Source organism: Microcaecilia unicolor, chromosome 7 (genome assembly GCF_901765095.1).
Source record: "Microcaecilia unicolor chromosome 7, aMicUni1.1, whole genome shotgun sequence".
Lineage (NCBI taxonomy): Eukaryota > Metazoa > Chordata > Amphibia > Gymnophiona > Siphonopidae > Microcaecilia > Microcaecilia unicolor.
The window spans coordinates 12,784,816-12,801,403 of record NC_044037.1 but is presented as its reverse complement, the minus strand read 5'-3'; the positions used below and the strand labels follow the sequence as shown (position 1 = coordinate 12,801,403).

The following is a 16,588-nucleotide window of genomic DNA, read 5'->3' as shown; positions in this document are numbered from 1 at the left end:
CTGAGGCAATGGAGGGTTAAGTGACTTGGCCAAGATCACAATGAGTAGCAGTGGGATTTGAACTGGCCACCTGTGGATTGCAAGACTGGTGCTCTAACCACTAGGCCACTCCTCCACCCCAAAGAATCTTGTTACTCTTTGGGGTTCTACATGGAATGTTGCTACACTTTGAAAATTCTGCATGGAATCTTGTTATTCTTTAGAATTCTAGAATCTTTATTTAGATTTTGCTCACACCTTTTTCAGTAGTAGCTCAAGGTGAGGTACATTCAGGTACACTGGGTATTTCCCTGTCCCTGGAGGGCTCACAATCTAAGTTTGTACCTGAGGCAACGGAGGGTTAAGTGACTTGCCCAAGATCACAAGGAGTAGCAGTGGGATTTGAACCGGCCACCTCTGGATTGCAAGACTGGCTCTAACCACTAGGCAGTTACATCCTAATAACCACATTACTGGGAAGATCAGATGGATCACTCCAATCATCTACTATGCTACAAGACTCTGCACTGGATCTAATGGCCAGTGGTACAAGGCATTCAGCTGAAAAGTGAGAGCAGGAGTTGTATGGCCAATAAAGAGCACTGTTAAAAGTGAGAGTCACAGACTGTGATTTCTGAATGGGACCTGGAACACCAAAGGGAGATGAAAGACGTAGTCGGGTTTTCTGTGAAAAGTAAACATCTGATATAAGCGGATATTCCCCCTTGGGCTTCAATTTATGGTAAAGGGGAAATTAAGAGAGCCCATTCGGTAGAAGAGATCTCAGGAAAGCTGGTATGCTTGGGCTACCAGAAATAAAGGAAAGAAGGAAGAAAAGAGAAGAGAAAGCAGATGGACTAACAAGCGCCAGAGGAGGCCAGAGGCCCCAGGGCTGTCCGACACCATACAACTACCATTACTACTACTACTTATCAATTCAATAGCAATACCAGGTGTACACAGCGCTGTACATAAACATGTATGAGGTGGGGGAAAAGGAGAGATGAACGAGGCAGGAGCGTGATGTCATGTGACATAACTGGCCATTGAGAGTCGACAGAGCTGAAGGAGGCAGAAGACCTGGATAACAGAAGAATTGGAAGCTGCCAAGTGTTAATGAAAACACTGTCTAAGAAAACTGACTAGGAGTTAAGAAGAATGAATGTGGGAATGGGAAAGTGACTGACTGGTTGAGATGTCCATGTGAGGGGACCAGGTGGGAGGGAGGTCAAGATATGTTTGGACCTCATATTACATAAGTACATAAGTGTTGCCATACTGGGACAGACCAAAGGTCCATCAAGCCCAGCATCCTGTTTCCAACAGTGGCCAAACCAGGTCACAAGTACCTGGCAAGATCCCACAACAGTACAATACATTTTATGCTGCTTATCCTAGAAATAAGCGGTGGATTTTCCCCAAGTCCATTTTAATAATGGCTTATAGACTTTTCTTTTAGAATGCCATCCAAACCTTTTTTAAACCCTGCTAAGCTAACTGCTTTTATCATATTCTCTGGCAACGAATTCCAGAGTTTAATTACACATTGAGTGAAGGAATATTTTCTCCGATTCATTTTAAATTTACTACTTTATAGCTTAATTGCGTGCCCCCTAGTCCTAGTACTTTTGGAAAGAGTAAACAAGTGATTCACGTCTAACCGTTCCACTCCACTCAATATTTTATATACCTCTATCATATCTTCCCTCAGCCATCTTTTCTCCAAGCTGAAGAGCCCAAGCCATTTCAACCTTTCCTCATAGGGAAGTCGTCCCATCCCCTTTATCATTTTCATCGCCCTTCTTTGTACCTTTTCTAATTCCACTGTATCTTTTTTGAGATGCGGTGACCAGAATTGCACACAGTATTCAAGATGCGGTTGCACCATGGAGCGATACAAAGGCATTATAACATCCTCATTTTTATTTTCCATTCCTTTCCTAATAATACCTAACGTTCTATTTGCTTTCTTTGCTGCTGCAGCACACTGAGCAAAGGGTTTCAAAGTATCGTCAATGATGACTCATAGATCCTTTTCCTGGTCAGTGACTCTTAACGTGGAATTTTGCATCACGTAGCTATAGTTCGGGTTCCACTTTCCCACATGCATCACTTTGCACTTGCTCACATTAAACATCATCTGCCATTTGGATGCCCAGACTTGTAAGGTTGTCTTGCAGTTTTTCACAATCCTCTTGCGATTTAACAACTTTGAATAACTTTGTTTCATCGGCAAATTTAATTACATAGTAACATAGTAGATGACAGCAGAAAAAGACCTGCACGGTCCATCCAGTCTGCCCAACAAGATAAACTCACATGTGCCATTTTTTGTGTATACCTTCCTTGATTTGAACCTGTCTTTTTCAGGACACAGACCGTATAAGTCTGCCCAGCACTATCCCCACCCCCCAACCACCCGCCCCGCCTCCCACCACCGGCTCTGGCACAGATCATATAAGTCTGCCCAGCACTATCCCCACCTCCCAACCACCAGCCCTGCCTCCCACCACCAGCTCTGGCACAGACCGTATAAGTCTGCCCAGCACTATCCCCACCTCCCAACCACCAGCCCTGCCTCCCACCACCGGCTAAGCATCTGGGGATCCCTTCTGGGGAACGAGACAGATTACTTCACTAGTTATTACCTCACTAGTAATTCCCATATGTAGATCATTTATAAATATGTTAAAAAGCAGCGGTCCCAATACAGCCCCCTGGGGGACCCCACTATCTACCCTTCTCCATTGAGAATACTGACAATTTAACCCTACTCTCTGTTTTTTATGTTTTAACCAGTTTTTAATCCACAATAGAACACTACCTCCTATCCCGTGACTTTCCAATTTCCTCTGGAGTCTTTCATGAGATACTTTGTCAAATGCCTTTTGAAATTCCAGATACACAATATCGACCAGGGGCTTCGGATACTGCAGAGGCAGGGTTCATAGTCCCACAAGAGAAGGATTCCAATCCAGAACAGAACAGCGATAGCTGTTGACTCACCCAGGTTGCATTGGTGCCAGGCTCTACTGAGAAACAGGTCTGTGGCCAGTGGTTGAGGACTGATAATGATTTGGCTAGGTGGAGTGATAAAAATAGGAAAGAAAACTGCAGGGGGCTGCACATGAATGTTTATGGTGGTGTAGCCAGTTCTGATCAAGCTAGGAGCCCTGGGATAGGATGCAAGAGGAAACTGTGGACAGCAAATAAAACGAACCTACAAGTCATGCAGGGAGGAATTTCTTCTGGCAGTTTTCCATCTTGCTCTATAAATAGATCGTAACCCAGAGTAAAGAAGCATTTATCAGTATAACTGAAAACAGAGATAATATTCACTTAATGACGTCTGAAATATTTTCACTCTCCATCCATCATTATTTCAGTAAAAGCTGAAAAGCCTGAAATGCCTCCTACAGATACAGGTGTGAAAACATCTAGATGCTGCAGACCTTGAAATCTGCACAACGTCTGCAAAGCCTCCTAATTATCTTTTATTGGCACAGTGCCATCAGGGTGCAGAGACCTGTGCAAGGCACACGCCTAGGAATTAATCCTACAAATAATGTTGCAGAGGGTGACAGAGCCCAATGTCCCCCGAGTCAGTCCAAATATCCTTCTCAAATCAGAGAAACGTGTCACACAATGAATATCTATGGGCAGTGCCCCACATTGCCTTGTGAAAGCTCTCAGTTTGATCCCTGTCTGGTGTAGCCTAGTGGTTAGTGCAGCAGACTTTGATCCTTGGGAACTGGGTTCAATTCCTACTGCAGCTCCTCGTGACTCTGGGCAAGTCACTTAACCCTCCATTGCCCCAGGTACAAATAAGTACCACTTTGAATGTAGTTGGAAAAAAAAACCTCAGAAAGGCAGTATATCAAGTCCCCTTTCCCTTATGACATCACAAGATCAGAAGTGAGCCAAGTATTGGGCAATCAAGCCATTGTGACATCACTGATGCGGTTGGCTCTTAATGGTGGAATGAGTTGAGGAGTAGCCTAGTGGTTAGTGCAGCTGACTTTGATCCTTGGGAACTGGGTTCAATTCCCACTGCAGCTCCTCGTGACTCCGGGCAAGTCACTTAACCCTCCATTGCTCCAGGTACAAAATAAAGTACCTGTATATAATTTGTAAACTATTTGATTGTAACTACAGAGCGGTGGTATATCAAATTCTGGTCCCTTTCCCTTCTGCTGCCTGGGTTGGCCAGGGCTGGGGGTGCAACGGAGGCAGCATTCACAGACCTCAGGGAAGGGGAGGGAGTTGTAGTAATTGTTCAACACTGATACCATAGGCTGGATTCAGTAAATGGCATCAAGGATTAGGCACCAGGAAAAATTCACACTCAGTGCAATTATACAACGGGGGCTGAGCACTTATTCTGGCACCCAACACTGGACACAAGGATTTACACCAACAGAAACCTGGTGTAAATCCTGGTGAGCACCTTAGGCACACAGACCCCAAATTCTATAACACCGAGTGTAATTCTTTGGAAGATTTGTTTATTGCATTTGTATCCCACATTTTCCCACCTATTTGCAGGCTCAATGTGGCTTACAGAGTGTGGCTATGACATAGTCATTTCATGATAACAGGTACAGTGCTTAATGTTTGAAGATTAGGTAAGGGAAGATCTACAGAACATGGCCATGCCCGTCTCATAGCCAAGCCCCCTTCTGGGTTGCACGCAACAGGATTTGAGTGCAAATCTTTACAGAATCATATGCAGTCAGATCTGTGCACAAATCCAAATTAGAGCCAATTAACATCAACAAATGATTGTTAATGGCACATTAAGGGGTCATTTTACAAAGGTGCGCCAATGTTTTTAGCGCATGGTGAACATTAGAGACTCCCATAGGAATATATGGATGTCTCTAGCATTTAGCGCATTCATATTTAATGGACACATTAAGAACACTAGCACACTTTTGTAAAAGGACCCCTAACTAATTTATTTGTGTGTGGATCTCCGTAAATTTGGGTGCCATTTATAGAATCCAGGGGCTTATGAGTAACTTAAGGTTCCATAATTATACAAGGATCTGGAAGAAGCCCTGGCACCTGCCCCAACTACGGACTGCTAGTCCATAAACAAACTCAGTGTGTTTGAGGGGCCAAAAAAGTCTGGAGACTTGCAAATGAAGGCTGAACTGTGGCTGGAAGAATAGAGGAGGAAACTGCTGGGTCTAAGAGAAAAAGAATGAATATCTGCACATGTTCGCGTGTTCTCACTTCAGGAAAACTGCAGGCTTCAGACCTCGACTGCATTATTTTTGCTTGTGGGTAGAGGGTGAATTAGTAACTCATTGGCAGCAATGCCGAGGATGAGATGTTCCGCAGCGGTTAGACGTTCCCTGCTGAATTGCTCACAGTCGGAACACTGCTTGTTTATTTTTGCCATGGTATGCAGCCTCTCCATAGCATAGAAGCCGCTGAATAACTTACTTTTTTCAGTTTTCGGATGAACAAGGTGAGAAGCAGCCAGAAGAGTGTCGCTGCTAGTCCCGTGCAGACAAGGATAATGACTTCAATATTTGCTTTTTCCTCAGAGGCTGTGAAGTGAGCACAGAAAAAAAAAAAAAGATTTCTAAAGTACTCTACTGAAAACTTAAAAACAAAACAAAACCCCAAAACCTGAACCATCAACCAATCTACCATCTGCTTTATAACACACGAGAGGTATGTGTTCCAGGGGGAGAAAAGCTCAATATTACCCAGTTTCTCAGTGTGGTTATTCTCAAGGACTGCTTAGGTTGTGGTGACTGCAGCCAAAGTATACAGCATGTCGAGGGTGGCTTGAGGCTATAGATGTCAGAATTTACTGATTTACTTTGCTAGGAATGCTTTACTAATGAAACGGAGCATTAGGAATTCATTATATTCCATGGGTAAGATTTTATATGGATTTTCTTTCCCACAGTCATAAAAATGGGCGAAACCCTTTATAAATCTGATTATAGCTTAAAGGAGAACCTTCACGCTCAGAACGTGATTTCTGATGCCATTACCTGCTCAGGCAGATTTTAAAATCCTACATTTACTTTGTTTGGTACATTTGTAACCTGTCTATACCTAGGTGGAGGTAAAACAAAACATACAAAATCATAAAACAATCATCAGACAAAAACAGCTCACAGCACAACAATGATATTTTATCTATATATCTTCAATTAAATCTGACGCCTCACCCACTCTGCTGCAAAAACTTGTAGATCATCAACAGTTGAAATGTAATATAAGTACCTAATGCTAATGAAAGCAATAATACAATTGGCCAGAATAACTTTTAAGTTTACCAGGTCACAGTTTGATGTTCAGAAATGTGAAGATGGAAAGGGAGATATGATAAAAATACCCCAATATCCAGCAGGCTTCAATAAATTACAAAAACATTTGCATCATACGTATGGCTATATATCTCTAGCTATATAGATGTGTCTGTGCGTCTATGCACCGGTACAAAGGGAAGCAGCAAGGACACAGGAAAGGGATCATCCTATATAATAAAACTCACCCTCAACGTTCTGAAGACACTGACGTCAGTGAAGCCAAGCCACTGACATCACTTCCTTCAACACAGGTTCGAAGGGTTCGTGGTAGTGAAGCCACCAAAATCGCCAAGTCGCCGGGCCCCGCCCTCGAGTCAAACGTGATGACGTCGATGGCGGAGCAATGGCGTCTGAACGACCAAGGGGTCGGTAGGTACTTAGGGAGGGAGGGAGAGGGGGGGGGGTGTTGGGGAGGAAAACCTTGCTAACGCCCATTTCATTTGGTCCAGAAACGGGCCTCTTTTACTAGTTGACTATAATCCATCACATTTGTAATGAATCTTTCCCTTTCTGGCTTGCAAGTTCTCACATACACAATCTGGATTTCTATGGACATCTGGCAATTGTGTCTGCAGCTGAGCAAAAAAGGTACCAAAAGCGGGGTTAAAAATAAGAGAGATAAAGGCTATAAAGGTTTGGATGGATAAATTTGGGATGAAATTTGGTAAGATATTTGATCACAGTCTATACAAAACATGGTCAAAATGTTATTGGTAACAGTGGCATAGGAAGGGGGGGGCGGGAGGGGCAGTCCGCCCTGGGTGCATGCCGCTGGGGGGGTGTCGGCTCTGCTGGTTCCCTGCTCCCTCTGCCCCGGAACAGGTTACTTCCTGTTCAAGGGCAGAGAGAGCAGGGAACCAGCGGAACCGACGCAGCTCCCAGCAGGTAAGAATGCACTCCGGGGGGGGGGGGGGGTGTCGTGCTGCACCTGGGGGGGGGGGGGGGGGTTATGCCACTGATCGGTAACTTCCTATGGATTACAGATGTAATCCCCTGTTAAATTGGGATTACTAATGAGAGTGAGTCCCTGGTAGCGAGTCACTGAGGGGAATGACTGGGGGCCCTGGGTGGGAGGAAGCCCCAGCCCCGTGGGAGTGATTAGGGAATAAGATGCAGAAAGATAGTGCATACGTTGGGTGAGTGACAATTCTGGGAGGAGTTTGAGGGAATACAAGTTTTTGCCTGTGTAAGCACAGGGTTCTCCTTGGTTGCCTAGAGGTCTAAAGATCACCTGCAAACCCCTACCAAGTGACCAATGAGGAGAAAGGGGGTCCTGGATTGCACAGTAAAGTGGAGAAGGAGCCAGAGCTTCGGAGGGATTGAGGAGTCCTGCCCACAAGCGGGGTTCAGGGCAGTCAGGTGCCTGCTCATGGCTGGGGTGTAGCCCTACAAGGTGCATCCACGGAAGGAGGACAGCCAGACGGGTCTGTGCCTGGTGGAGGTGGAGAGATTAGGGAAAAGAGAAATATAGCCCTTGAGGTACACCTGGCTTCCAGGATAGGCATGGATAGTGGTGTTTGTTGATATGTACATAGCCTTGTAAATAAACCCCGGAAGGACAGTGGTAAAGGTGTCCCCCCCCCCCCCCCCCGAGGGCAACAGAAGTCTGGATTTAACTTATTTAGAAGCTAATTAAATGATTGGTTGGAAATAAATTAAATTTGTCACCTGCCTGTTGCAGAAAGTTCAATAAAAGTTGAGTTATTGTTTAAGCCGCTGGAGTGCAGCGTAGTTCCTGGACCGCAGAGTGGGTGGATCCCTAAACGGACAAGTGTCTGCCAAACCTCCCGGATCGCTATTCCGGACCATATACCCACTCCCAGCTCGACTGATTGCAGGCCTGAGTGGAGTGAGAGTGGCCTGAATGAGCGGTGTATGTTTATGTGCCTGGGTCCGGAGCTAGAACCGGGGAGACCTGGGTTACACAGAGATACAGATGCTTTAAGTTTGCTATTTTTCAAATGTATTTTTCCAAAAATCTTACTTTTTATTGATAAACATTTCTCATTTTTCAGAGATGTAATTAGTCCATATCTGGGGCTGAAATTTTGCAGGATTATGCAGTTGATATCTTCTATCTTGTGTTATAAAGAAGTCACATACCCCATTTTTGGTAGCATTTCGCTCAGCGGGTCATGTGTGTATGTGTGTGTGGGGGGGAGATGCCTCACCTTGTATTGTAATGAACGCTGCTGTTCTCACTTCCCCCATCTCGTTAGCGGCCTTACATTCATACACGCCTTCGTCATCCTTTTTCACCCGTTCTATGATTAGGCTGTTGTTGACCAACAGAGAAATTCCTATAGAAGAAATGTCAATTTCAGCACATCAATGTAGCACATGACATACCCGACAAAAATCTATATACTTTAACAACTTCATTCTCTTATTCAAACCTCGAAGTTGATCAGATGTCTCAGTAACTAGTAATCAGTGATACAGAATAGAAAGCTTGGGTTTATTCTGAGCTGAAGATTGTACTTCATAGGCAACCATGACTGAACCCAGAGCTACATGTAGATGCTAATGACGTGGCATTAAACCACCCCACCAACCTACTCAGTTATGAAAGCCCACCTTCTATAACTACCCTAATCAATCCCTTCTTCCCTCTCTCTTCCCTATTTAATCTTTACACAATACTAACTGTATCTGATATCCTGGAATGACAATGTCATAACAAAACTATGTAAGCCACATTGAGCCTGCAAATAGGTGGGAAAATGTGGGATACAAATGCAATAAAATAAATCCATAAATAAATAAGGCCTAAATGTTAGTTACTTTTGGTAGATTTCTATAATGGGATCTGGGCCCCCGCATGCTGTTCTAGAATTAGCACTTAAAGTTCTGCGTCTTGGCGCCTAACTTTTGACACCCTTCATAGGATTGTCCCTGTATGATCAGTCACCTCAGAGAGACAGATTTTTGCCCATTCTCGGTATCTGCATAGGGTATGGCATAATATTTGTGTTCCCAAGTTACAGCAGAGTAGACTCAAGCATAGAGCAGTGTAACTTGCTCAGGGTCACACCTGGAGTCACAAGCAGTTTCTGGCCCTCTGTTCTATGTCCTCAGCAGTATTCAAGGGCGCAATCATCTATCCGACTAGTTTAGTCGTGCAGGACGTGCAGGACGTCAGACTCACAGAAACAGAAGCCTGCGCAGCCTTCTACATGGATTGTTGCTAGTGGAATAGCAACATTCCATGTAGAATCTCCAATAGTACCTGCTACACTCAATTGTTTTTTTTGTTACATTTGTACCCCGTGCTTTCCCACTCATGGCAGGCTCAATGCGGCTTACATGGGGCAATGGAGGGTTAAGTGACTTGCCCAGAGTCACAAGGAGCTGCCTGTGCCTGAAGCGGGAATCAAACTCAGTTCCTCAGGACCAAATCCACCACCCTAACCACTAGGCCACTCCTCCACTGTTGCTACTATTTGAGATTCTACATGGAATGTTGCTATTCCACTAGCAACATTCCAGATCACCAATGTGGCCGCGCAGGCTTCTGCTTCTGTGAGTCTGACGTCCTGCACGTACGTGCAGGACGTCAGACTCACAGAAACAGAAGCCTGCGCAGCCTTCTACATGGAATGTTGCTGGTGGAATAGCAACATTCCATGTAGAATCTCCAATAGTAGCAACATTCCATGTAGAATCTCCAATAGTATCTATTTTCTTTTTGTTACATTTGTACCCCGTGCTTTCCCACTCATGGCAGGCTCAATGCGGCTTACATGGGGCAATGGAGGGTTAAGTGACTTGCCCAGAGTCACAAGGAGCTGCCTGTGCCTGAAGTGGGAATCGAACTCAGTTCCTCAGTTCCCCAGGACCAAAGTCCACCACCCTAAACACTAGGCCACTCCTCCACTTCCTTAGATTACTTCTGTGTCTATCCCCTTTTAACTTCATCTTATGCCCTTTCAGTTGAAAGAGACCTGCCTCCTGTGCATTTAATGCTTGGAGATATTTAAATGTCTCAATCATATCTCCTCTTTCTCATCTTTTTTGCAAAGTATACATACTGAGGTATATGAGTCTGTCTCTATACGCTTTATGATGAAAACCACTGACCATTTTAGTAGCCACCCTATGGACTGACTCCATCCTGTTTATATCTTTTTGAAGGTGAGTGAAGTCTCACCAGAGTCTTATACAGAGGCATCATCACCTCCATTTTCCTGCTGACCATTCCTTTTCCTATGCACCCAAGCATCCTTCTGGCTTTGGCCTTCACCCTTTCTACCTGTTTGGCCACCTTAAGATCATCAGAAATGATCGCCCCCCCCCCAAGCAGTGGCGTAGCTACGTGGGTCCACCGGGGCCTTGGCCCCCCCCAAATTTCCTCTAGGAGTGTGCCAGACATGAAGGGAAGACAGAGTAGGACAGGCAATGCGGTGGTGCCGAAGACCGGTGCTGGACAAGGCTTCAGCTGGCAGGGGTAGGGGACCCCCGCCAGCCAAGGTATTTGCTGCGGCAGTGGGTAGGGAGCGGCAGGGCAGCGAGGCTGAGATAATATTTAATCATCTCTCTGATCTCATGTGCAACTTTCTTTAAATTAGTTGCCTTACTTTCTAACTCTTCTTCTTACTCTCTTACCTATCTATATGTTCCATCTTTGCTTTACCCTTCACTATCAATTATAAAGTTTGATTACATATTGTGTTGAGATTGTAAGTAGTCCACTATGCCATACTTTGTATTATTTGAATATTTTTACTGCTGTAATTGCCTATTGCTCATGTTTGATCTATTCTTACTGTACGCCGCCTTAAGTGAATTCCTTCAAAAAGGTAGTAAATAAATCCTAATAAATAAATAATACCATACTAACAGGCTAAATGTATGGGCCACCTTGAATATATGGTCCAAGGATTTCCTAGACACAACTTGTCTAGTTGGGATATTAATGACTGTTTCATTGGAGCCAAGATGAATATAGACACCTACTAATTACATCTTCTCATTAATCCCTAGATTCTATACAGAGCGCCTAGAGATCCACGCTGAAATCTAGGCGTATTCTATAACAATGCGAGTAACTTAATTGGCTTAACAAGCTAATCAGCATTGATAACAGCACTTAACAAGCAATAATGAGCACTAATTGGCAATAATTAGAATTTACATGCACTACTCGCTAAGCGTATTCTGTAATGAACTGCACCTAATTTCTAATGCGCACAGTTCAAAAGGGGCATGGCTAACGGTGGGGAAATGGGCATTGTGTGGGCATTCCAAAATTTACATGTGTGCATAAATCTTCGTGCAGGGATTTAGGCCACATTTTCGTTGGTCTAAATGGATGCATGTAGTGTTAGGCGCTAGGATTTCTGCCTAAGCATATTGTATATATCACACCTAAATCTAGGTGCCGATTATAGAATACGCTTAAGCGGAACTCTTTACCGCACGGAGTTTTTTAGGTGCCATATATAGAATCTGGCTCTATGCCTATGTTGCTCTGAGCCTAGACCACAGTTTAAAGACAGCAAAGATCTTTTATTCATGTAGATAGTAGAGGTGGACTGTCATTTGCAATGGATGACATGGGAAATATCCATAACCTATCCCACGTCATTCACAAACAAAAGTGAACAGAAGAAACACATTTCAAGGTTTTTTTTGCAGACAATAGTGTGACAGTTTTGAAAGAGGATGTATTATGTGTAAAGAGAGTGTATTCTTTCAAAAGAGCGTGCATCCTTCAATCCACTGCACTTGTATACACACACTGTCAGGAAAAGAGAGCACACTGTTTCTGAAAACTGTGCTCTCTTTGAAAATAGTGTGCACTCTTTCAAAGGAGTGCTCCCATGAAGGCAAAAGGCCAACAAAAACAAGTAAAACAGCATTCCCTGAAATGACACGAAGTGAAAGTTTTCTGGCCGTAGTAGTTAGGTTCAAAACATAAAATAAACTTGTTTTCTTTTGCAGGCTGTCAACTCAAGTTTAAACCTAAATGAGCTCAGGGTTAAATATCAAAAGCAGGTCTATTTCCCCAACAGAACAATGAAGGAGTGCACAGTGTTCCTGAGCAGTCTCTGACAAAGTTTTACTGCAAACCTCTACTTAGCAGTCCAGGGATCTTTCCTGGAGGCTGCTTCTTCCCTCTATCTTTCTGAGTTTCCCTAACCCCATAAAGTTTATACTTCCTGGTTGGGACCCTGCCCTGCTGTCTAGGTTTCCCTGCTCTTAAAGAAGACAGGGGTTCATATTCACTCCCTCACAGCCAGGTTTCATTACTTTCCCTTTTTAACCACTGAAACGACTGCGTATCCTGGAACATACCTGAGGCTGGTTTGATTTCATATCCATTTTTTAGCCAGGTGATAGTGGGAATGGGCATCCCATCCACTAAACATTCCAGGTGGAGTGTGCTGCTACTGTTCACCTCCTGTTCTTCGAGCTGCTGCACTATATATGGAGCTCTCTTTTCTGTGTGCGATAGAAAATGTAAGACACATTTGCTCGTTTCCCTAGAGAATAAGGTTACAGTTTTTGAGTCCTTGCTCTAAGAACATCTTTGTGGGGAGCTCATAGTAGTCACCATCTTTTCCTTTATGGTTCTTCTGAACTTCTCGTGTAGCTGGTTCATTATTTGTCACATAAAACGGACGGCATCAAACAGACAGGAAGTGATGCACCAAGTACACAGGAAGTTCATAAGTGCCAGGAGAAAAAAATGGCAGCCTCAATGAACTTGCTGCGAAGACTTGCAACAGGTGCTAAACCCATATATGATACTCATCCTGAAACCAAAGATAAATGTTTATCAGAAGTTAAAACCATTGCTTGAAGAGTCTCAAATCATGTTTGTCAGTCAAATGGTTTCATTCTGCTTCTCTCACTTGTTTTCATTTTGATAATCTGAAACGTGAGCTGGTAGCTAATCAGCTCACATTCTGCTAGTAGTTTTGTCTGATCTAGTGAGGAGAAAAATCCTTCCTGGCCCAGTTCAAGCTGAAGTTCATATCTGTGAATATCTGACCTAAATATACCAAGATATTCAGTCAGCTTCACTCCAGTTCAACTCTATAAATCTTAGTATCTAGACAGGGCAAATACGACAATTTAAGTTGAGCTGAATAGCTCATGTTCATCAATTTGTGGCCATGTCCCTGATCAATTAATAATTCAAGCCCCACTCCTGCTACATCAGATTTTAAGCCCTTATCTTAGAAGCCCTACTCACAATTTACACATGTAAACAGCCGCATTACATGTATATCTCACATATACACGTAAAAACAAATTTTAGAATGCCGGTACTTCATAGAGGGGTCCTTTTACTAAGCTGCAGTAAAAGGGGGCCTGCGCTAGCGTCAGCACGTGTTCTTGACATGTGCGGAGGCCCCATTTGCAGCAGCAGGTAAAAGGCTGTCTTTTTCTGAAGAAAAGAAATAGCCATGTGGTAAGTGAAGCACCGCATGTTCATTTCGGGGGGGGGGGGGGGAGCCCTTACTCCCACCCATTGATATGGTGGTAAGGTCTCCCATGCTAACCTGGCGGTAACAAGGTAGCACCTATTCCCCATTTCAGAAAGGGTATTGTATGTGTATGTCCTAATATAACAACATCAAGATTGTCAGCTGCTCCCTGACGCATATAAGTTTTATAAAAGCTCATTTCAGCTGCCCCTTTATACTGCTACTACTACTACTTAACATTTCTAGAGCGCTACTAGGGTTACGCAGCGCTGTACAAATTAATAACTAAGGACGGTCCCTGCTCAGAAGAGCTTACAATATAAAGGACGAAATGTCGTTGGGGTATGGAAGGGATTAATCCTTCATCCCCTGTTGTTTATTTCCCCCTCCAAATTGAAACACAATAAATATTTCAGTCTTTATAGTTAATTCACATGTGTAGATTTCCAAAATGACAGATACGTGTGTAGTTACATACTGTAGGTAACATGGTATTTCAGAATTTACATGTGGAAGCTTGATATCACCAAGGTTTAGGGCTTTTAAAGACACAGACATGGCATGCCAAATTTCTTTGGCGAAGACTCAGAACTAGCAAGCTATTTAAAGAAAGAATTAAGTATTATTAAGTATTACCAGGATTACCAGTGTGAAGATGGCTAAAAAAGCCTATGGTCGCTTATTTTTAAAAAACAAAAAAAAGTCATAAATTAGCAGAAGGATGGTTTTCTCTCATAAACATCCAAGTTGCAATTTTTGACACCCCAGCCTTAGACATTTTGCTCCACAGTTCGTTTGAATTTCAAGGGGTGTGTGTTTTGGGTGGGACATGAGTGGCACCGAAAGAATGACATTTTTCTGCAATAATGGAACAAAATTAAAATGTTTAGAGCCAAAATTAAGACTTTTTGGCTAGACCTGTCATGACTAAGTGACCAGTCATGAGTAAGTGACCAAAAGGTGCCCTAAATGACCAAATAACCACTGGAGGGATTAAGGCATAACTCCCCTTACTCCCCCCAGTGCTCAAAGACCCCCTTCCAACCCCTAAGCTGTGACAGTAACAGTACATACCAGGGTCGAAAACATGTTATCGAAGAGCCTCAACTCAAACTAGTCTTCAAGGCTTTAAACCATTGATGCCCACAGGGATAAGTTAAATATTCCAAGGTTTTCCACATATATGCTAAAGGTTCCTCTACCAGCCACGACTGTAGAGGAAACTTTGAGTGAACAAAAACTATCTATTAGCAAGGTATACATTTCTAGTTTAGCCCTCCTGCTACTGTAGGGCGAGACTGTACAAAGTACATATTGACTCGGTCCGAGTTACCCTGAGCCAGGAATCTCTGTTGACATAAAGCATTGTGATAAATGTTAAAAGTGTGTGATGCTGATTTGTGCCAAACAGTGACCCTTAATGTAATGCTTGGAAGTGCTGCTGTCCTTCAGCAAATTCATGCAAAAAAATGGAATGGCTGGAGCTTTACTGTCTGTATGGTAGGGAGGTAGAGTAAGTATTGCCGAATTCCAGACACTTTGGATGACAACACCCCATTAACCTCCCAAGGGTTTAATGCAGTTTTAAAGTAATCCAGGTATTGCAATACAGGAGTGAGGGCAAGGGCCTCAGGGTCTTGTGAAGGATGATGCCCTGGAACTAAGGAGGCACCAGAGTAAGGTCACAGACGACCCTGCATGTTCATAATGCTATTATATTAGAAATATTGCTCTTATTTGATTGTAGAGACTTGTAAGGTCAAACCACTGTTCTTACCGGACTGTTTCATCATTCATTCACATTACCATTCTAAAGTGAACTTCTGAAGCTTTTCGAATACATTATTTTCTGGTTAGACAGTACAGGGTTATTTTTATGACTGGATACACAGTCTAAGGTGCAAAAATGCAGCTATTCAATAAAGAAAAGTAAATGATTAAAATACACGCCTTCCTGCCATCTTAAATTAGGCAACGCCATATAAAAGTACCTCCTGTATGGACACATGATCTCAAGAGACCGATCACATTGCCTGAACCCCTGGGAGTCCATGATCAATAGACCCTACCTTGGACAACAACATTGGTGAAGCGATCAATCATTTCTTGGTGATTATTGCGATTCTTGGCTTTGCACCTGTACAGGCCAGCATCAGCCAGAGATACATTCGTTAGGGTCAGTGACAAGGAGAGGGAGTGTCCTTTCTCTTCGCTGAAAGTCAGGGCAACAGGTGCTTCTTCTGAGGAAGGGTAGTACCAGGTTAGCTTGTCATAAAGGTAATTCTCAGCTTTGCAAGTGAGGTTGACATCACTCCCTGTGAGCACATGAATGTTTTCGTTGGTTGAAATGCCCCTGTGCATGTCTAAAACAGAAAAAGAAAAATCACTACATTAGACCCACTAGGATAATGAAGGACCCCAGTCTTTCTGATGAAGCCAAGGTCTACTTTGAAAGATGAACCACTAGGATAAAAAAAAAGCTCCCAGTGACCATTACTAGAGCCAGGTATTTCTTTACGATACTCTCCTTAACATAATGTCTCAAAGTTAGCTAGATAGATTAAAACTAACTCCCTCCAGCAGGGGTGTAGTCAGACACCCAATTTTGGACAGCCCTGTGGGCACAGAAATTCCATCCCCCTCCGGCATAAACGCAATAGTGTCACCAGAGGGTCTGTTGGATATGCCGTATGATCGGATTAGCGAAGGTCAGATAATCGAGACTGTACTGTATTAGGAGTTATTCAGAAAGGGATGGAGAACAAAACTGAGAATATTATCCCTGTTATTGATCTGTGGTACAACTGCCCCTTGAGTACTGAGTGCAGTTCTGTTCAC

The 16,588-nt window shown here is 43.5% G+C and overlaps 1 protein-coding gene across 3 annotated transcripts in view; it reads right to left on the bottom strand.

Moving 5' to 3' along the window:
- LOC115474923 (vascular endothelial growth factor receptor kdr-like) overlaps positions 1-16,588 on the bottom strand; it is a 344,006-nt gene that overhangs the window by 64,011 nt on the left and 263,407 nt on the right. For all 3 annotated transcript variants that reach the window (XM_030210630.1, XM_030210628.1, XM_030210631.1), the window contains exons 13-16: positions 15,820-16,113; positions 12,612-12,758; positions 8,486-8,614; positions 5,431-5,537 (exon numbers count right to left, since the gene is read on the bottom strand). In XM_030210630.1, coding sequence (XP_030066490.1) covers positions 5,431-5,537; positions 8,486-8,614; positions 12,612-12,758; positions 15,820-16,113 — 677 coding nt within the window. The remainder of the gene's footprint in view (positions 1-5,430; positions 5,538-8,485; positions 8,615-12,611; positions 12,759-15,819; positions 16,114-16,588) is intronic.